Raw genomic sequence first — 21,833 nt, forward strand, 5'->3', positions numbered from 1 at the left:
TCTGCAGTAATTCTCTTCACGACTGGAGGATACTATTCTGTGTGTGTTTTTTTTAGGTGGATTACAGTGCCTCCAGATAAGACACTGCAGTCGAGACTGCTTTGCTGGAGATGGGAGTATTTAACCATCTAAATTTTAACACCCAAACTCAATGTACAAATGTATTTAGTACATCAGATTTTAATATGACCATTATAGTGTCTAATATAAAACTTTTGTAGGGCCCATGAATTGCTTTTCATTGCATCGCCTGTCTCTCATGCATGTCAGCACTCTTTTGATCAAGACATAGTAAGTTTTCACATTTTATCTGGAGACAGGCAATGCACCCTTTCTCAAACTTCACAGCAGGTTGTATGGGTCCCAAATGTAGACTACACCATCTGACCTGGTATAGCCTAATATCCACCATAATAAACATAGGCCAGGTCTGCTTTTGGGAACGTATCTTTGGTGCAATGCGAATTATCTGAAGACATCCAGTCACACACACACTCGCTCTCTCACACATTTGTGGGCAACGCTGTCAGGTCGAGCAGCATCCTACCCTCCCTCATTGCCATAACAACCGATGGCACAATCAGCATGGTTAGATGAAATAATACTCCTCACATTACGCACCGCACGACTCAACAGAGGACTTAATTAAAACGGAATAAGAGAGACAAGGTGACACGTAGCCCGAAACAATTTACGTCAAGATAATCTAGACCAGCTGAACCTGCAGGTGCAACCGCAGACGGTGAACGCTGTAAACAGAGAAAGAAGCGAAGAAAACCGGAGACCTGTTTCGAGAGCTGCGGTGACATTTCTACAGCGGGAAAACCACGAGCTCGAGAAGGTTTTCTGCCTAGCTCATTCTATGCGCGTGGGTCTGCTCCTCACGAGCAGGAAGTGTAACTCGAAGCGTGGGAAAGCTGCATTATCTCGGGGGTCTACTGAGACGCACTGGCATCGTTTTCCCCGGTTTCCCCCTGTTCCACCATGGCTCTGGAGAATGGAGACTCCGGGAAAGGGACGTGGAAAAAGCAAGTCGACGACATCAAGAAAATATTTGAATTGAAAGAGATCCTCGGAACGTGAGTGTGTTATTTCTTAACATTTTCAAAAGCCCTATTGTTGTCAATGCTAATTGGTCATGAATTTACATCTGGTGAGCAGCGGTAGGCCTCTGAAACTTTGTTGCCGAATGTAGCGGGACGCTCGCGCTGGATACTTTGTATCCGTTTCGGTTTAGGGACTGTTCAGTTCACCGTTTAACTGGAAGCCAGCAGAGATGTTAGGCTATCTATGACGGGCTATTTAACGGACTGTAGGCTAGCGTTAGTCCATATCTCTGGATGAGACGAGTGTTCGTTGGGTACGCTATGATAGAGAAATATCGAATGTCACTTTTTGTAGGCTAGCCTATGTCATTCCAAATTATGTGACACAGGCTACCCTGTGAAATTAGGGAAAGCTATGAGGCCTATTGTAGGCTAAACTATGTAGGAACTGTTTTACAAAAACCTAGACAGTAGCCTATGCCTAAATAAGGGGGTCTCGTGCGTTTTAGTCCATTATTTTACAACCGGTTATGCATGTCTTGTTCAGTTGGCTCTGTTTGTTGTTATATGCAGTCTTGGCTATTGTTTAAATTAGCCTACTACATTCATCCTCACTCTCTGCCCCGCCCCACGGCTCTGACAGGTCCAGATGTGCCGCTATCTATCATATGAATGACCTTTGGAGACGCGGGCAGTAAAACACTGATATCAATTGAGACTCCGACTTTATAAAAAGAGATTTGACCAGTAGCGAGTGGTTATCATGGTTTTCTGTGTTTATCTAATCCAGAATTATTTATCGGTCACTGTTTAAGCCTATTTATCACTAGGCCTGTTAGGCCTACGGTGTAACTAACCTCATACATGAAAGATTGGTTTTGGTTTGACAGCATCATAACGGTTAATTTGCAACCCATGTGAACAGTTTGTTCAGGTGAAATGCTTGGCCAAATGCCCCAGCCTCTTGTTGAAGACCGTTATGCCTACCGGACAGTGCGGTGCTGTAGGCTATAGCAGATTTTCTCTCTGGCGCTGGTACTTCGTTCACTCTGGCACAGAGGAACCGTTTGTTGACTGGACAGGCAGAATCGAGGGAGGACCGTTGGATTAAAGCGGATTAGCGGGCCAGGGAAAACCTCCTGGTCCTGGAATAGGCCACTGGAACAGTTCAGACATGTTGCAGTAAGAGTGATGGTAATAAATTATGATAATAATGATTACAAGTTTTCAACAGGTCATTTCAGTGGGCAATGTGTCGTGGTTATTGAGTATATTTATAAGGTTGTGGAGTGGTTCTGCATTGTGTGTGCATGATGGCCTTTGCAGAATTCCAGGTATGCCCATTTGGAGCAGAGGGCGCATAAATCAGGCTTAAAGGTCATGTCTGATCCTTGTTCTTCATAACTCAGCATCAGTTTCACTGAACTCAACAAAGAGGAGATCGGAATTTCTACTGTGTGCCTGGAATTCAAGTAACAGATGGAAGTATGGACAGGTGCGTTTGGGTGTGTGTGTTTTACTGATGGACTAATGGGGGGTCACTCAGTTGCTATGCTTATAGCTCAAGTCTCCCCTGTGTTGCCATGGTGTTTATGTCCTAGCACTGTTCACAGCATGACAAAGACACTGATTGGGGTTATTTACAAAATATTTCCAGAGGTGCTGTTTATCCCCTTCACACACGCACACACACTGGAACTGAAGACAGGTTTTCTTGTGTATGCTGGTGTTTTGTCTGCACACTTCTGTGTGTTGTTCACTGGGTCCTCCAGGTCCCTTCCTGGTGGAGACCTCTTTCTCTGTGACTGCTGACTTTTGTTTCCTCAGGGGCGGGGCTCAGGGATCTGTCCTCCCGTCTGGTCTCTGGCCAGAGCTCTGGACCCTGCAACACAAAAGGGCCTTCTGTGCACGCACGCGCACACACGTGCACACACACACACACACACACACACACACACACACACACACACACACACACACACACACACACACACACACACACACACACACTTGGCCTTAGGCTATAAGTACGACCTGGAATTTGTCTTGGTCAGGAAAAAATTATCTGCCCTAAAAATATTACTCCCACATTTCATGTTAACGCCATAGCAACACATTAACCAGAGTTCTGCTCAGCGTCAGCCTTTGAACTCCCTCCTGCTGATGTCTGGTGTTCTCCCCTTTAATTCTCTATCAGCAGAAAAAGAAAGGGAGAAAGAGAGGAGGGAGTGATGGAGAGAGTGACGGAGAGAGGAGTGGAAGAAAGACAGCGTGGTGTCAGGGACATTGCCTGTAGAGTCTATTAACTTGCTCCGGTCTCTTGACCATTAGAGTCGTGTTTTCAACACTAAGAGAGAGGAGAAGAGAGTGAGTGGGAGGAGGAGAGGGAATTGAACGAGGAGCGTGAAAGAGGGGATGAGAGGAGAGAATGGAGGAGGAGAGGGGATTGGAAGAGGAGATGAATGGATAAGAGAGATGAGGACAGAAGAGAAGAGGAGGGGAGAGATGGGAGGAGAAAGTCTGTTAGAATAGAGGTTAGGTAAGAGTTAGGGATGAGCTGAGCTACCGCAACATGTAGCTCTGACACCAGCTGTGAGCTAGTCTTTAGAAATAGGATGAGAGATGAACATTTTTATTCACCTCGTAAAAAGATGGACAGATGATGTGCCGCAGCGGCTGCTGGTCCTTCACATGACTGACCGCCAAATAAGGGCATGGCACCAGTCACATTGGGCTTTTGTGCCTTATTGCTTTGCTATACAGTTTCATAATGCTCTATGACTGCATTTATAAGTTGTATGCATCTTTATAAGGCGATATTAACACTTCATAAGACGGTGCTTTAAGTCAAGCAGAATGTCACGTCTTTTGACACCTTTTGACATTTTAGTCATTTAGCAGACACTCTTATCCAGAGCGACTTACAGTTAGTGCATTCATCTTAAGATAGCTAGGTAGGACAAGCACATATCTCAGTCATAGTAAGTAAATTTTTCCTCTAAAGTAGCTATCAGCAAGGTCAGAGCTAGTAATGGGGAAAAAAGTCAAATGCAAGTGTTAGTTCATGAAAGGCAAGATGGTTTATTAATGTTTTGTTTTTTGTGGGAGGGAGCGGTGAGCAGGGGATGCGATGGGGGTGTTGTGGGATTATTTAAGATGCTCTTTGAAGAGGTAGGGTTTCAGATGTTTTCGGAAGATGGGCAAGGGACTCTGCTGTCCTAGCTTTAGGGGGAAGCTGGTTCCACCGTTGGGGTGCCAGGACAGAGAAGAGCTTTGACTGGGCTAAGCGGGAGCTGCCCTCCCGTAGGTGTGGGAAGGCCAAGAGACCAGAGGTGGCATAGCAGTACTCGGGTTGGGGTGTAGGGTTTGAGCATAGCATGAAGGTAGGGAGGGGCAGTTCCTTTTGCTGCTCCGTAGGCAAGCACCATGGTCTTGTAGTGGACGCAAGCTGCTACTGGAAGCCAGTGGCGTGTGCGGAGGAGCGGGGTGACATGGGAGAATTTAGGAAGGTTGAACACCAGGCGGGCTGCGGCGTTCTGGATAAATTGCAGGGGTTTGATGGCACAAGCGGGGAGCCCAGCCAACAGTGAGTTGCAGTAGTCCAGACGGGAGATGACAAGTGCCTGGATTAGGACCTGCACTGCTTACCGTTTTTCAGTCCATAAAGTCAAATGGGTTGATTGCTGCTGCCGGTTTAAAAATGTCAGTCCAGAGACATTTCTCTATCAATTAGATCAGTCACACAAGCCAGTCTTTAGGCTAAAGCTTGTATTCATAGAGCTACTATTAGTAGTTAATGTAAGTCATGTAAGGCGGCTGACGGGAGTTAAGCACTATAGAGCCCATGGTAGAGCCACAGGACTCTGTCTGGCATGGTGTCCTGTGTTCCAGCTTTACCGAAACGCTGACACAACACTTTCGGAGCGCCAGAGTAATGTTTACAAGGGGCGAGTAGGGAGGCCTTAGTCAGTGTGCGTGTGTTTGTCCCTGGTGTCCTATTTCCCTGTGTGTGTGCATGCGTGTGTGTGCGTGTGTGTTCCTGCAGCATTCTGTTGTTGAATTATTAAACACTGTGAGCGCCTGGGGGGCCCAGGTGTTCATATGATGCTGCAGACGGGTGTGTTTCAGGTATGCCACACCTCTCACTGCTGAACTGAGAGACAGTAGGAAAGAGAGAGGGGAAAAAGAGAGGGAGAGGGACAGAGGGCAAAGCAGAGCTGCATTGTGGGAGTGTGTAACATCTAGGCCACGATGCCCTTAATTGAATGCTCTACTTCCTGGCTCCTGGCATTGTCCTCTTTCTGGGACTGCAGTTATCTCTCTCTCGCTTTCTCTCTGCCTCTCTCTATATCTCTCTCCCTCTCTCTCTGCCTAGCTCTCTCTTTCTCTCTGCGTAGCTGTCCCTACCATCCGACCTTGCTGCCTCATGTGAAGTGTATGCAACTTTGAAAGCCAGCTTTGATAGTTTAGCACAGAGTCTCAGGAGTTTAACAAGTGTACAGAAAGCATACAGCGTTTTTGTATTGCGATCATTCACTGTTGTGTGTGTGTGTGTGTGTGGGCCTAATGGATTAAGGGTATACCGTAATCGGCCATCTTCATTATAGGAAGAGACACGGATTACCCCTCCAACCCCCCTTGGTTTCTCTATCCCTCCATCCCTCTATCTCCTCCCCTCCATCACCTCTTTCCCCCAATCATTATCTCTCCACTCTTTGAATCTGTCCCTGTCACTCCCTCTCCCCTGCCTCTTCCATCAGCTGCTCCCTCTATTCTTTTCTTCAGTGATGGTTATTTTTCCTCGTTGTTGTTGTTATTTGTGACTCCCGGTGCTTGGCCTCCTTTAGTTCCTGCGATTAAATCCTAGATTACGTCTGAGTGGACTCATCTCAATTTGTCTTGACAGTGTTGTCGTACCACAGTGGGCTCATTCTGATGAGACACACACACACACACACACACACACACACACACACACACACACACACACACACACACACACACTGTATAGAGAGGGCCTGAGAAACATCCATCCAAAACAGTGGTCCCTGGCTACAGCAATGGGTAGAATTAAGTCACTTTTTCACCACCGTGCTTTTGTCGTTAATATTAAAAAATATATATTTAAGTTCAAATGTCTTGTCTTTCCACATAGCAAAACAGATCCAACCTTTTTGAGCGGGAGAGTATCTAGACTGGGAATACACACTTGTTTGTATTATCCAGACATATAAAACATGTATTTTCAGAAGTGCTCTAGTAAACTTAAGGGTGTTTTCACATATAGTCCTCTTTAAAAGAACCGATCTCAGTCCTCTTTAAACTGAACTCTGGGGTAGAAAAAGCAAATCAACTCAGTTGTCTTTGTGTTCACACTGCCCTTACCTTTGAATAAGGACTCAACTATTTTGCCAGGTCACTTCACTTTTTTGTGGTCCTAGTCTTCTTTGCATTCACATTGCTGTTTAGAAAGGAACCAAGATCTTTTTCCAACATTCACTCAATGCACTCTGGGTTTTTACAAAGTGCAGGACAAGCCATTCTGAGATAGTGTTATCGGCAGTGTTGAGTTAGTGAAGTACAGGTAGTTCAACTAGTAATTTAACTACATTTTACAGTAGCTTGGTGGTAGTTTAACCAGTGGCGGCTGGCCGATAGAGGGCGCTAGGGCGCCGCCCCCTTAAATAAAATTATTTTTAAAAATAAAATAAAAAATAAATAAAAATAATAATAATAATAATAAAAACATCAGTATGTCAATATTTGTGTGTTTGAAATATGGAATGCACACAGTAATATGTGTAAGATATGATAGAAAATCATATTCGCAACCTTTCCTCTGCCTGTCAAACGCCCTCGTCAGCTCTGGGCGATACAGAAAGTGCCCCGAGGAGGCGGGTCTACGTAGCAGTTAAGCCAATTGCTAATTTAAGATATGAATGTATGACATAAAATGTAGCCAATCAGCGATCTTAAATCGAATCCAAGGAGGGCGATTATTTTATCGCCCCAAGCTCGCCCCTGATAAAATAAGGACCGGGCTCCAGTGGCGCCATTTTTACTAGACGACAATGGCGAGCGCAAACGTTACTCCTCCAAGACCCAACCCTAACTCAGTGAAATCTCTCCTCCAAGATCCGTTTGAGAGGAGAACTTTGTCAGAGAAAGTTCGGGTGAAAGAGCTGGGCCCAGATCAACCTGACCTCTCAATCAGACAGCAGGCTAGCGAGAAAGGGAAGCAGTATATGCGCGGCTTCTCCCGTAGCTGGTACACCAGGAAGGCTTGGCTAGCTGGGTGCACTGATGCTTTATTTTGCTTTCCGTGCTTGCTTTTTAAAACGACGGGGTCAGATTCAGCATGGACAGGTACCGGAGTGAGGGATATGAAGCACCTGTCAGAGAAGGTAAAGAAACATGAGAACACCAGGGCACACATGGACAACTCTGTAAAGCTAGCTGTATTAGGAAGGGTGAACATTGCTACGCAGCTGGATGACGGCCACAGGATTGCGGTGAGGAAACACAATGAGGAGGTGGATAAAAACAGGCACATTCTATCCAAAATTATCGATTGTGTGAAGTTCTGTGGGGCTTTTGAGTTGGCCTTGCGTGGGCACGAGGAGACTGACTCCTCGGACAACCCCGGCATTTTCCGGGGCTTAGTGGATTTTGTTGCCTCCCTCGACAGTGTGCTGGAGGAGCACCTGAAGACAGCTACCGTTTTTAAGGGCACGTCAAAGACGATACAGAACGAGCTGTTGGACTGTATGCTGTCAGTGCTTAAGGATTACATCCTGGAGGAAGTAAAGAGTGCTGATTTTATCGCCATTCAAGCTGACGAGACGACTGACGCTTTCCACCCACTGCCAGTTGGTGCTTGTGATACGCTACATCGATGCTAAAAGTAACGTCCAAGAGCGTTTTTCGAGTTCATTTTGATCGAGAACGCAACCGCCGACACCATCGCTACAGCGCTGCTGGAGAGGCTCAGCACCATACTCTCACATGGACAAAAGGCCAAACTTATTGCCCAGGCTTACGACGGAGCAAGTGTGATGAGGGGAGCCACCGGCGGAGTGCAGCGTAAAATAGTGGATGTGTACGAAAATGCGCACTACGTCCACTGCTATGCACATCAGCTGAACCTCATCATGCAGCAGGCTACTTCACGCATCCCCAGGATCGGCACTTTCTTTTCCGACCTTGCAGGATTTTCTGCTTTCTTCTCCAGGTCTCCCAAGCGAACCACCGTGCTTGACGAAGTGGTTGCGCATAGACTCCCCAGAGCCTCTACAACACGGTGGAACTTCCACAGTCGCGCTGTAAACACTGTGTACGAGTACAGGGATGACCTCCTAACGTGTTTCCAGACCATCAGAGACTCTGGGAACTTTGATGCCCCGACTGTCAGAGAGGCGGGGGGCTTTGTGAGGATGCTCGAAGACGAGGCTTTCTGTTTTTCCTGGCACTGTTCCACAAGATCATGCCAAATGTGGACATGCTTTTCAGCCAGCTGCAGAAGAGGAACATCGACCCTGTCTTCATTAAAGCACTTGTCCAGAGGTTCACAGACAGCATGCTAACAATCAGGTAAATAACTATATTTACTATTGGCTGATAAAGATGTTGTTAGAAAGATGAATAGTTCACTTACAACAGTTTAAAAGCCTAAATGTGTCTGGTCATCAAAGTGAGTGATTATCATAGAGCCGTCACAATTATATTTGTTTTAGTATTTTAAAAGGAAAGAGAAGACACAATCAGACGTTGATAATAATGCAGGAAAGTACTACACAGTTTGTAATAATTATTCAGGTGTCCACCAGGTCAATTTCTAGAAGAGGCCTAGTTGTTATTGAAGATTAACTTTATTGCTAAGTGCACAGCAGAACAAAATGATGTTGCATCCCTCTCACAAATGTAATAGAAAAAGGCTTTAAAACGTAATAACATCAGTTAATTATGTACATCACAGGTTAAAAGCAGTTACTAGACATAGTTTGTGTGTATATACACACTATCTGTCTGTCTGTCTGTCTGTCTGTCATATATATATATATATATATATATATATATATATATATATATATATATATATATATATATATATATATATATATATATATATATATATATAAAAGTCACTGGTTGTGTGTTGAGGGGGAATTACAGTGAGTTAAGAAGTCTGATTGCAAGTTATCAAATTAAACTTTATTTTTTGGACCCAGGGCCTCAATTCCCTCTTTGTGTGGGGACAGCGCATCTGACGAGCAGCAACAGCCCATCAAGCGACGGAGGATGCTGGGACCAGGAGAACAACAGAGGTTGGCTATAGAGGTAAGTTGTGATGTAATTGTCAGTGTTTCCCCCTAGAACTTTTTTCAGGCCTGGTAGTATGTAGCCAAAACCCTGAACAATCAGCACCTTGGTAATCATATACTTGAGTTGGACATAGGCATGTGTCAGTCAGGATCACTTGCATCAAAATAGCTTAATTGCAAATTAAAGCTGATGATGTATCTTTTACAGGTATGTGATACCATCCTGAGTCATGCCAAAGAGAGGTTCTCCTTCACCCAGCACCTCATCAGCGCAACACTATTGCACGGAGAGTTGTTCCCACAACACAGTGTGAAGTTCCCCGATATAGCGCTTGAAACAACCGTGGAGGCGTACCCCATGTTGAACAAGGCCAAGCTCAAAACCGAACTGTCCCTCATCTATGAGAACAGTGAGTTCAAGGCTTGTAGTGGTGCAGTGCCCCTGTACCAGTTCTTCATGGAGAACAACCTTCAGAGCACTTTCACAGAGACTGCCAGCCTCCTCAAGATCCTCATCACCACACCCATGACAACTGCTGAGTCAGAAAGGTGCTTCTCTACACTGAAAAGGATCAAGACCTTCCTGAGAAACAGCATGACACAGGATCGCCTGAACGCTCTGGCCATGCTCTCCATGGAGAAGAAACTTGTCAGGGACATTCCTGACTTTAATCAAAGGGTCATTGAGAGGTTTGCCACTCAGAAGGACAGACGGGCAAAATTCCTGTACAAATAAGATGACAGACACACACACACAGAGCAGCTCTGGCCGCATGTTTCTTTGTATATAGTTGACCTTAGCATAAAAAATCCAGTTATATATGGTACTCTAGAAAGTCTTAATAGTGTCTTTGCTAATATTACTGTATATATGTTGTTTTGTATCAATTAATTGTTGCAGTTCTGGAGCACATTAACAATTAGTCACATTTAGTATGATCATAAAATACTGTATGCTATTCTTCCAGTCAACGGTTTGAGTTCATCCACTTGATATCCATTTCTATATTATACATCCTTTTATACAGTGTAAGATTTCCTATAAACTTTATAATAATTTCATGTTATTGTCCACTTTCCACTCTGTTCTGACAGCATGCCTGTTGCGTTGCCTGTTTACTACCAATGGTGAAAAGTTCACTTTAAATGCAAATGAAAGGCTTGGGTTTGTGTAATATGTTTTTGTGTAAGAATGCCTCAACTTTTTAATATTGGCATTAAATAATTACTGAATGTTTCACTGAGCACTGCTGTCCTGCAGTTTGTGTTAAAATATATCGCGATGGTTACAGGGGAAAAAAAAGTATGGCACAGCCCCACCGAGAATATTTTTCACCAGCCGCCACTGAGTTTAACAAAATTCAAATCTTGGTAATGTTTTCAGTAGTTAATTACTTTTTTTTGCCATGTAGCGGTGTAGCTAACTACTGGAACTACACACTACTTTTTTTTTGCTAAAATAAGAAATGTGTTAACTGGCAAGAATTTCCTTTCTTTTTTTGACAGCAGACCTGCCTAATTCCTAATTTGTGTTTAATAGGCTAAATTACACATTCTGTTAACATCTGACTCCAGGGTGATCTGTTCTTGCAATTTGTAGTCTGACATTTCATGTTTAGATATAATATTTTTTCACGTAGTAGTTTGGATGTAGTGAACTACTTTTTCAAAGTAACTTTAGGTAAGTAAACTTTAGTGTAAGGGTAGCTTTAGTGTAGCCTAACTTCTTCCAGTGTGAAGTAATTGGGAGCTTGGTAAACTACAGTATATTTTCAGATTAGCTTCCCCAACACTGGTTATCGGACAGCTAGATATCCCAACTTACATTTAGGAAGCTAATAGATTGCATTTAGTTAAAAGATGAGAATATTAACATGTAAATATTATTGGTAAAAGCGTAAATAGCAGAAGAATACTGCAAATGAAATAATGCTGTAATTGAAAATTGTACACCCAATGTAGGCTACTGCCCCTTTAAGAGCTAGCATTGATTTTGTGGTTAGTGCTATCCAGGAATTCTTGGGACATCCGGACCCTAAATCCTAACCCTTACCCTAATCTTAACCATATCCCTTACCTAACCTTAACCCTTACCTTAACCATTTTAAATGTTAATTTCAATGGGGTAACGTCAGAGTTGGAACAACCCAAGGATCCCGGATAGGGTACAAAATCAAGATCCTTCCTATGTTGTGATTCTCACCAAATATGTTGTTATCTTCTCACTATTCAAACCCCACAATCAAATCAACAGCTTATGAAGCTCTCTTAGCCTATAGATCACATATTGCAAACAAATAATCTGAACATCGTGTCAGTGAAAAACTCCACACATATTTAGGAATTTCTGTAATTCCTTGACAATCACTAATCGATATTAAAAAAACAGCACACGTTTTGTCCACGAACTCATCATCTTCTCTCTTGTGGCACCAATGTGAGGGGTTATGGCAGAGTAAACTGTGTTGCAGTAGTCTAGTGTGTGGTGCGGGAATAATGACAAGAGAACCTGGGGAGCTTTGTGTTCACCTTGCCCTAAAAAAGGGGAACCGGACCGCTGAATTCAAGCAAACCAAACTCAGACCACCTCTCCAGATGTTCTCAGTTCAAGAGTGTTCACACTGCACAAAAAATTAAGCGACCCGCACTGAATTCACAACAATTGGCTGAAAGGGACAATGTGAAAACACAGTAAAGGTGTGTGCATCAATACAGGTGTACAACACTCCCCCTTGGGGAGGTTCCATGATGTGTGAATGTACAGAACTCTTGAGCATTAATGATCATCAACATCAGTCCATTATCGGACCTGAGCCCTATTTAAAGACTCCTAACAGCCAGTGGGTGTGAATGGGATTGGTATCAGGCGAGGGAGACCTACAGTACCAGTCAAAAGTTTGGACACACCTACTCATTCAAGGGTTATTACTATTTTCTACATTGTAAAATAATAGTGAAGACATACAAAATATGAAATAACACATATGGAATCATGTAGTAACCTAAAAAGTGTTAAACAAATCAAAATATATTTTATATTTGAGATTCTTCAAAGTAGCCACCCTCATGAAGCTGCTTTGATGACAGCTTTGCACACTCTTGGCATTCGCTCAACCAGCTTCATGAGGAATGCTTTTCCAACAGTCTTGAAGGAGTTCCCACATATGCTGAGCACTTGTTGGCTGCTTTTCCTTCACTTTGCGGTCCAACTCATCCCAAACCATCTCAATAGGGTTGAGGTCGGGTGATTATGGAGGCCTGGTCATCTGATGCAGCACTCCATCACTCTCCTTCTTGGTCAAATAGCTCTTATACAGCCTGGAGGTGTGTTTTGGGTCATTGTCCTGTTGAAAAACAAATGATAGTCCCACTAAGCGCGAACCAGATAGGATGGCGTAACGCTGCAGAATGCTGTGGTTGCCATGCTGGTTAAGTGTGCCTTGAATTCTAAATAAATCACAGACAGTGTCACCAGCAAAGCACCCCCACACCATCACACCTCCTCCTCCATGCTTCACAGTGGGAACCACACATGCGGAGATCATCCGTTCACCTACTATGCGTCTCACAAAGACACGGCGGTTGGAACCACAAATCTCAAATTTGGACTCATCAGACCAAAGGACAGATTTCCACCGGTCTAATGTCCATTGCTCATGTTTATTGGCCCAAGCAAGTCTCTTCTTATTATTGGTGTCCTTTAGTAGTGGTTTCTTTGCAGCAATTCGACCATTAAAGCCTGATTTCACGCAGTCTCCTCTGAACAGTTGATGTTGAGATGTGTCTGTTACTTGAACTCTGTGAAGCATTTATTTGGGCTGCAATCTGAGGCTGGTAACTCGAATGAATTTATCCTCTGCAGCAGAGGTAACTCTGGGTCTTCCTTTCCTCATGAGAGCCAGTTTCATCATAGCGCTTGATGGTTTTTGCGACTGCACTTAACATTTTCTGGATTGACTGACCTTCATGTCTTAAAGTAATGATGGACTGTCGTTTCTCTTTGCTTATTTGAGCTGTTCTTGCCATAATATAAAGCCTTTTTTTAAACACTTTTTTGGTTACTACATGATTCCGTATGTCTTATTTCATAGTTTTGATGTCTTCACTATTATTCTACAATGTAGAAAATAGGAAAAATAAAGGAAAACCCTGGAATGAGTAGGTGTCCAAACTTTTGACTGGTACTATATGTCTTACTCTAAGTTGTTTTTAGCTGGTTTATTCCTAGGCCTAGAACAGATTAGTCACGATGATTCTGTGTAAATGTATATAGGCCAGTCATACCGAATGACTTTGGTTACATACACCTCATGGCTTAGTTTCTATACGACTGTTTCATAATTGGTCATGCACAGAGCATGCTTGCAGATTGCACACACTTCCTCAACACCATGTTAGCGTCTGCAGTCTCATCTGCTGCTCGTGCTGTGCAATCTGAGACTGATGAGACACATGAGAGGAGCTCACGGGGAGAAACTAATTGGCCTCCAAATTAATGTCACCGCCGCATCAGATCTGGGGCATGACATGAAGCTACATGTTAAGTGGTTCCTCTGTGTCTTCTGGGATGTGTTTTAATGCTGCGGTGTTATTGAAGCCCACTCTTTTATTTTATTTATTTTTATTTCACCTTTATTTAACCAGGTAAGCCAGTTGAGAACAAGTTCTCATTTACAACTGCGACCTGGCCAAGATAAAGCAAAGCAGTGCGATTAAAAACAACAACACAGAGTTACATATGGGGTAAAACAAAACATAAAGTCAAAAATACAACAGAAAATATATATACAGTGTGTGCGAATGTAGTAAGTTATGGAGGTAAGGCAATAAATAGGCCATAGTGCACTCTGAAGCAGCCCAGTTTTCAGGGCCATACAGGATGTGGGAACACACAAGAAAAAGGCCTCTAACAGACATTTCACTAGGAGAGGTTACCAGTTCCAGCTCTTTAATATTTAGTGGTGGTGCAGTGTATATAGAAAGATCGCTAGATCATACACACACACACACACACACACACGCACACACCACATTCTTACATGGCAATCATGGCCGATTGCATCACCAGTCCCCACCATATCAAATAAAGCAGACCTAATAATACTCATATCTCTGTTTTAAACTGTATCAGTGAGATGAGAATGGCTGGGTCTGGCTGGAGTCAGACTGCCTGTGATCTGATCTGTGTAGAGGATCTGTCAGGACTGTCTGTGGGTTCCCTGGAGATCCACTGGATCTGTTGGATCAATCTGTCCCATAAAGGATTAACAGGCCCTCCTATTGACCAGGCTCTCCTTACACACGGCCTATCAGAGGCTTGTTAGAGGAGGATCCTGTATGGATACTGAAACCATACCTGTAACCTGATGCTATGGGGGCGAATTCATCATATGTTTGAGAAAGGACAATGGCTGTTAAAAGTAGGGACAAGTAAAAGAGAGGGAGAGGAGCTAAGGGGAGAAAGGGAGAGGTGCTCGATGCAGGCATGCGGCAGCCTGGCTGAGTCACAGAGTTAGATGGTGTGTGTGTGTGTGTGTAGGTGTAGGGCTGTTGCGGTGACCATATTACTGCCACACCAGCGGTCACGAGTCATGAAGGCAGTCTTATTCCACATGACCGTTTAGTTACGTAATTAGGCTTCTTTAAGCTCTGATGCTGCTGCTGGTCATTAGTAGCCTATCAAACCTGCTAACTGCCTGGTACTCAGCTCTCTATTGTCCCTCTAATCACTCTGACATCAATGCAAATGTATTCGAAAATCTAATCAAACACTTAATGAGAGCCCATGAGCTCATGTTGCGCAACATTTCTATAGGCTATGCAATTGCGCGAGTAAACAGAGTGATGGCCGCTAATAAAAAGAGGAGGATCCCATCAGCTTTCTATAGGCTTACAATATTTATTTCTCAACTTTCCTAATATTAAGCACATCGCTTATATTTACAACAGGAGTATAGCCTATCTGGCTGGCAGGAAAATAAACCACAGGGAAAAGCGTCCTCCATTCGCTATTTAAGTGCATAGATTACATGTATTTTTCCCACTGCTCCTGTTTCGAAACAGGTGCATGATAATGGGCCATTCTAAATCAAAACAAATATCACACATATATTATTTAGTATATGTAAAGACAAGATTAAATCAAGAATAGTCTGATGGTTGACAATATTAGCCTATCACTTGTGAATTAAATATTATCACTTGTGAATGATACCCAGCACAAGAAACAAAGCCTTTTTTTGCAACTTTTTCTAATCATAATAATTAAATAATAATAATAATAATAATAATATGCCATTTAGCAGACGCTTTTATCCAAAGCGACTTACAGTCATGTGCGCATACATTTTTACGTATGGGTGGTCCCTGGGATCGAACCCACTACCCTGGTGTTACAAGCGCCATGCTCTACCAATTGAGCTACAGAGGACCACAATGGGGTGTGTGTGTGTGTGTGTGTGTGTGTGTGTGTGTGTGTGTGTGTGTGTGTGTGTGTGTGTGTGTGTGTGTGTGTGTGTGTGTGAAAATCATAGACGCAAACCTCATGTAGCCTATGTTTTAATAAGGTTCGTATCACAACTAAAGTGGCCAAATAACTTCTTAAAATTAAGCACATTAATCCGCTTTACAAGGGGTGTAGAGCCTAACTGGCATATAAAAGCAGCCTGTGAGTTTCAAGTTTGGGGAAGATAATTTTCACCATAAAAATGCACCTTTATAATAAAAGCATTACATGCATAATTGCATTTGCGGTCACTTTTGATAATGGTGTTTTCCGCTAATGGAACATTCGTGCTTATAGCCTACTACCATGTGAGCATTGCTGCGCATATAATGTGAAGAAATAGCCTAATAGATTATCAACATTTTAAGCTAAACGTTCAGATCTGTTGCGTCAGCCACATTGCATCAAAACATTTTGGGGGATGCTAGTGGTTGTATTAATTTGGGATCTATCACATCCCACAACTGTCCCAGACTTATGTCGAATAGGTCGACCTTCGTACTATGGGAGATAGTAGATTGACATAGGCTAGTGCTTTTGCTGTTCGTTAGGCCTACTCATCTTGTTGGCTGACGAAAAGTAAATGTGAACAATTCTTCCACTATCTTCAGTATGCAGCTCGGAATTGGATAAGGACGTGCGCAGTTGCATCCTGGATGTGTCTGTCTTCACTTGTAGCCTGTGAGAAAGACCCGATCAGGGTACGGAGAGCTTTGTGAGAGACGCTTTGTGAGAGACGCTTCGGATTGCGCAGCACACTCAGGGAGAAGGGCACAACGCAGCACTCCGTGCCGCAAAAGGCATGGATTTCTTTAGGGTGCATTACGGCTGCAAAGGGGATGCCGCCGTGAAATTCGAGGCATTATCAAGTGCTTGTCAAATTGTGAATGAGAGACTATTTGAGTGTGTACAGCCTGCGCAAAAAACAAAGCAGAGCTCATGCCTTTCAAGCGACTTTTTTCAAATCATCATTAGTCTCATCATGCAGCCTTACAATGTATTAAAAATCTAAACATATAGCCCAACGTTTGTAGAACTAAAGTTACATTAATAACTCTAAATTAAGCATATAGGAGTAGCTTTTTCTTTGTTAACCACTCAACACAGAATAGTCGCACGTGCGCACTCCCTCAAATCGTTTGGAGAGAATATTTATATTTCATTCAGCTTTGTTCAATTGTATTCTTCATACTATAAAATAATGCCACGGAATTATAAGCAAATCTTGTCTGCTAAATGAACTAGTGCAGCCCACAGCCATTTGGCATAGCCAGATCAGGACCTAACATAAGGACAACTCAGAGTATGCTATATTTTTATTCTGAAATAGACAACATTTTCTTCGTATCATGCTTCTTTAGACCTGTCTAAAATAAGTAATGGATTTGTTGTGAAGGTGTAGGCTATATTACATGGATTTATTATACTTTTTTAAATGGATTGTAGGCTATGTGTGGAAGCCAGAAGATGCTAAATGTGTTTATGTTAATTAATGGTCAATTACAGTAAGACCGACAGTTATTTGCTTGACAATCACCTGCTGACGAAATTTGTGACCACCACAGCCCTGTGTGTGTGTGTGTGCGTGCGTGCGTGCGTGCGCGCGCGCGCATACCTGCATGCAGGTGTGTGTACATACATGCATATTTATGTTTGTGTGTATTTGTAACCAGCTCCGCTGCCATGGAAGAACTGTCAAACCCCACTGCGATTATTTAAGATGGAGCCCAGCAGCTGCAGACTATGACAGTGGAAATGTCTAGGAGCAGCAACTACTCAGCCGCGAAGTGGTTGGCCACAGAACGGGACCGGCGAGTGCTGAAGCGCGTAGCGTGTAAAAATCGTCTGTCCTCGGTTGCAACACTCACTACCGAGTTCCAAACTGCCTCTGGTGTAAAGCTCGCCGCCATTTGACTCTGGTGCAGTGGAAACGCATTCTCTGGAGTGATGAATCATGCTTCACCATTTGGCAGTCCGACAGACAAATCTGGGTTTGGCGGATGCCAGGAGAACGCTACCTGCCCCAATACATCGGAGGACTAATGGTCTGGGGATGTTTTTCATGGTTCGGGCTAGGCCCCTTAGTTCCAGTGAAGGGAAATCTTAACGCTACAGCATACAATGATATTCTAGATGATTTTGTGCTTCCAACTTTGTGGCAACAGTTTGAGGAAGGTCCTTTCCTGTTTCAGCATGACAATGCACAAAGCGAGTTCCATACAGAAATGGTTTGTCGAGATCGGTGTGGAAGAACTTGACTGGCCTGCACAGAGCCCTGACCGCAACCCCATCTAACACCTTTGGGATGAATTGGAAAGCTGACTGCGAGCCAGGCCTGATCACCCAACATCAGTGCCTGACCTCACTAATGCTTTTGTGGCTGAATGGAAGCAAGTCCCTGCAGCAATGTTCCAACATCTAGTGGAAAGGCTTCCCAGAAGAGTGGAGGCTGTTATAGCAGCAAAGGGAGGTCCAACTCCATATTAATGCCCATGATTTTGGAATGAGATATTCGACCAGCAGATGTTCAAAAACTTTTGGTAATGTAGTGTATTGATGGCTTTGAGCCAAGGGACCTTTCCTCAGTTACATGGGGTTAAACACTATAGCTTTGATATGATGGGACCTGGCTACCGTTACCATGGATCCTGTTGCTCCCTGCCTTGTCACAACTTATCAACGGTGTGTTCCTCTCACCTACACTTCCTGCTCTCTGAGAGCCAATCATATCACCCCAACTGACCGCGAGAGAGGGAGGGGGGATTTAAGGAAAGGAGAATAAGTGAAGGAGAGGAGGATAATATAGGCCTAGAGAGGGTGAGTGGAGGGATATGAGGACGTAAAATAGATTTATTTTGTCATTCTCTATTGTTGCCAAGTGTCTTTGTCACAATAGCATTGTGGGATGAAATGTCTCATCCAAGCAACAAAACCTTATGCGACTTCTTACCTCTGACCTCTAGCCCTAACCCTGCCAGCTTTGTCTTTAGCTCAAGCATCTCTAATATCCTTCTTCTTTCCTATCATCCCTCTCTGTCTCTCTCTCTGTCTCTCTCTCTGTCTCTCTGTCTCTCTCTGTCTCTCTCTCTCTCTCTCTCTCTCTCTCTCTCTCTCTCTCTCTCTCTCTCTCTCTCTCTCTCTGTCTCTGTCTCTGTCTCTGTCTCTCTCTGTCTCTCTCTCTCCAGTGCTATAGTTAGTTAGCAGCTACAGTTTCTCTCCAGTTCTCATTACCTCTCTCTCCCCCGAGTCAACACTACTGTCACACCTTACTGTGGGAAAGCAATCGTATGTGCACTATCTGTGTGTGTGAAATGTGTAATATGTGTGTTTGTCTATGTGCAAATTGTAACATTTTTCATCTGAGGATATCAGCCATTTTCTTGGTAATAAAATAACGGTATATCCAGCCCAGTAGTAAGTGATTAGAGGTAATGGAATCAGTGCATTGGCAAACTCATATGGAGAAATATACACATTGGAATAATATCTCATCTCCAGACAAACCAAAGTTTACATAACGTTTGGCCATATACAGTAGGAAAATGTGTCTTCCAGGCAGGCAATTTAAGCCCACACAAGCAGACAGGCACACATGCATGAAATCACACACACACTCACACACACATTGCACATGTATAGAACCTCTATAAACATACTCACACTACACATACTAAATTCACACACCTTTCTCGGTTTTATAGGCGACACTTACAGAAAGGTCCATTACCTTATTTATCTTCAGAAGCGGTGTGTGTGTGTGTGTGTGAGTCACATTTGAAAGAATTTCAAAGCCATTGGTGTGTTGTACTGTATCTTGATTCATGATCTGTTAGTGTGTGTTTGTAATAGCTTGGCCCAGTTATGCAGGCTAGCGTTGTCCTTAAACAGCACACAAGGCTACGCTCAGACTGGCTCTGTCTGGCCAGCCAGCAACCGCTGCTATCACACACACACACACACACACACACACACACACACACACACACAATGCAGTCTTGGTCACCACCATGGTTGCAGTAATGCTCACAATGTACACATGCACACGCACGATTCAGTTGGTATCCTCATCCAGCATTTTCCATACACTGTGCCCCATTCCCCACTCCCTAAGGGCTCTGTCTCTCTTTCCATCTCCCCCTCCCTCCCTCAATCTCTCTTTCTCTCGCTCTCCCCCCACCTCCCCACCCCTTTACTGCCTCCTCCTGTCAGAATGGTGTTTTAGAGTGAGCTCAAATCCCAGTTTTAACACCATTATAAAACTGCCTGTCCATGCCTGAATGAAAGAGGACCATGTATGAAAGGGGGGGGGGGGGTAAAGAGAGAGCGAGAGAGAGATGGGGGAGAGCGAGCGAGAGGTGGGATAGAGAGGGAGATAGGTGGGAGGATGGAGAGATTAAGGGTGAAGATAGGGAGACTCCACCCTGATACATGCCCTTGTAGCTCCAAAACCACTCTATATGAGAGAGTGAGGTGTGGAGGTGGGATGAAGGTCGCTCATCTAGTTGGTAACACCACACAGTGCAGTGTGTGTGTGTGCGCACGTGCGTGTGTGTGTGTCTCTGTGTCTGCGTCATCGCAGTGATCAGAGGAGCACTCTCTTCATGCCTGGTGTTTGATGTGTGCCGCTGATCACATTTCCCCCACTGCCTGTCCTTTTGATTAGCCTGAAGCTAGACACTGAGACTCCATGCGCACACACACACGCACACACAATCACACACACATGGAAATGCTGTGTACCCAGAAAGACAGGACTCAAAGCAAGACTGCCTCATATTTACTACAGTGACGTCCCATATCACAGACATCAGTGTGTGTGTATCTGTGTGCGTGCGTGTGTGTGTGTGTGCGTGCGTGTGAAGGCAGACTCAGAGAATCACACGTCCCCCACCCCACCAAGATCTCACGGTTTTACCAATTTAACTTCAGATTCTGACATTTCTCCAAATGTCAAATTTCAAAGTTGTTCCAAACGTTAAGGTTTTGGATAGGGTCAAAACATTAAGTTAAGGCATTCATTTCGAATTGTTCCGTTAAGGTTTAAGGTTTTGGATAGAGTTAAAACTAGAACATTTAAAAAAGAGTGTCTGCCACTGGGATTGAACACGCGATCTTCGGATCCAGAGTCAAGGGATTACCATCCACAACGCCCTAGCAAAACCCAAGCCTACTTCATGGTAATAGCGCTCACTGTTGCCCCTAGTGGCCAGTTTGGAAGGCATTTCCCGATGTCCTCAGGACATGGACAGACGTCCAATTTCAAAGTCAATCCTGGCTGCATCCCTCACCCCCTCCTCTTAACACACTGTGCTCCGGTACAGTGTAACAACAGAGAGGGGAAATCAAACAGCAGCTCCTAAACAGGAGTTCCAGGGCACGTTCTGTGGCAAGACTGGTCAGCGGCTCAAGCCCAGCAGTGCCTCAGGTTAGGTCATGGTCCGCCAGGAGACAGCAGAGCCACGAAGCGCCCCACAGGCATCAGAGCAGTAAATACACACCTACACCTATTTAATAATTATTCTATTTATTATTAATTGATTTTACCCTCAAGAGTAGCTTTGCTCCATCGGGTTTGGCTTTGGAATTTTAGCTGTCACAAAAGCATCAGGTATTGCCAGAGAGACAGACACATCCATTTGATTGTTTTTTGAGGGGAGAAAAAGGATTTGGGTGTTCTGTTTATTTCTTTATTACAACACCTTGAAATATTATTTTTCCTCAAAGTGATTATTACCCCCCTTGACAGGGCATGTACTCCAACATGTACATTTCCGTCTTGATCTAGTTGGTCACAATTTTTTAAATCAGAGATTTCATAAATGTTTCTTTTGCTTAAAAGTGTTCAAGTTTGACTGATATTTGAAACGAGCTTCCCTTCCAAACCTCATGAATGACAATAATTAAAACAGGTGAAGATTTTAAGTTTCAGACCATGGAAGTAACATTTCAACATGGTTTTGA

General features: G+C 43.8%; 1 protein-coding gene across 1 annotated transcript in view; it reads left to right on the forward strand.

Moving 5' to 3' along the window:
- Positions 1–494: 494 nt before the first annotated feature.
- The window catches only part of LOC121559069 (calcium/calmodulin-dependent protein kinase type 1D-like), a 92,919-nt gene continuing 71,580 nt past the window's right edge, over positions 495–21,833 (forward strand). The window contains exon 1 of the mRNA XM_041872354.2: positions 495–1,079. Coding sequence (XP_041728288.2) covers positions 985–1,079 — 95 coding nt within the window. The 5' untranslated portion in view covers positions 495–984. The remainder of the gene's footprint in view (positions 1,080–21,833) is intronic.

This window comes from Coregonus clupeaformis, unplaced genomic scaffold (genome assembly GCF_020615455.1).
Source record: "Coregonus clupeaformis isolate EN_2021a unplaced genomic scaffold, ASM2061545v1 scaf0526, whole genome shotgun sequence".
Taxonomy (NCBI): domain Eukaryota; kingdom Metazoa; phylum Chordata; class Actinopteri; order Salmoniformes; family Salmonidae; genus Coregonus; species Coregonus clupeaformis.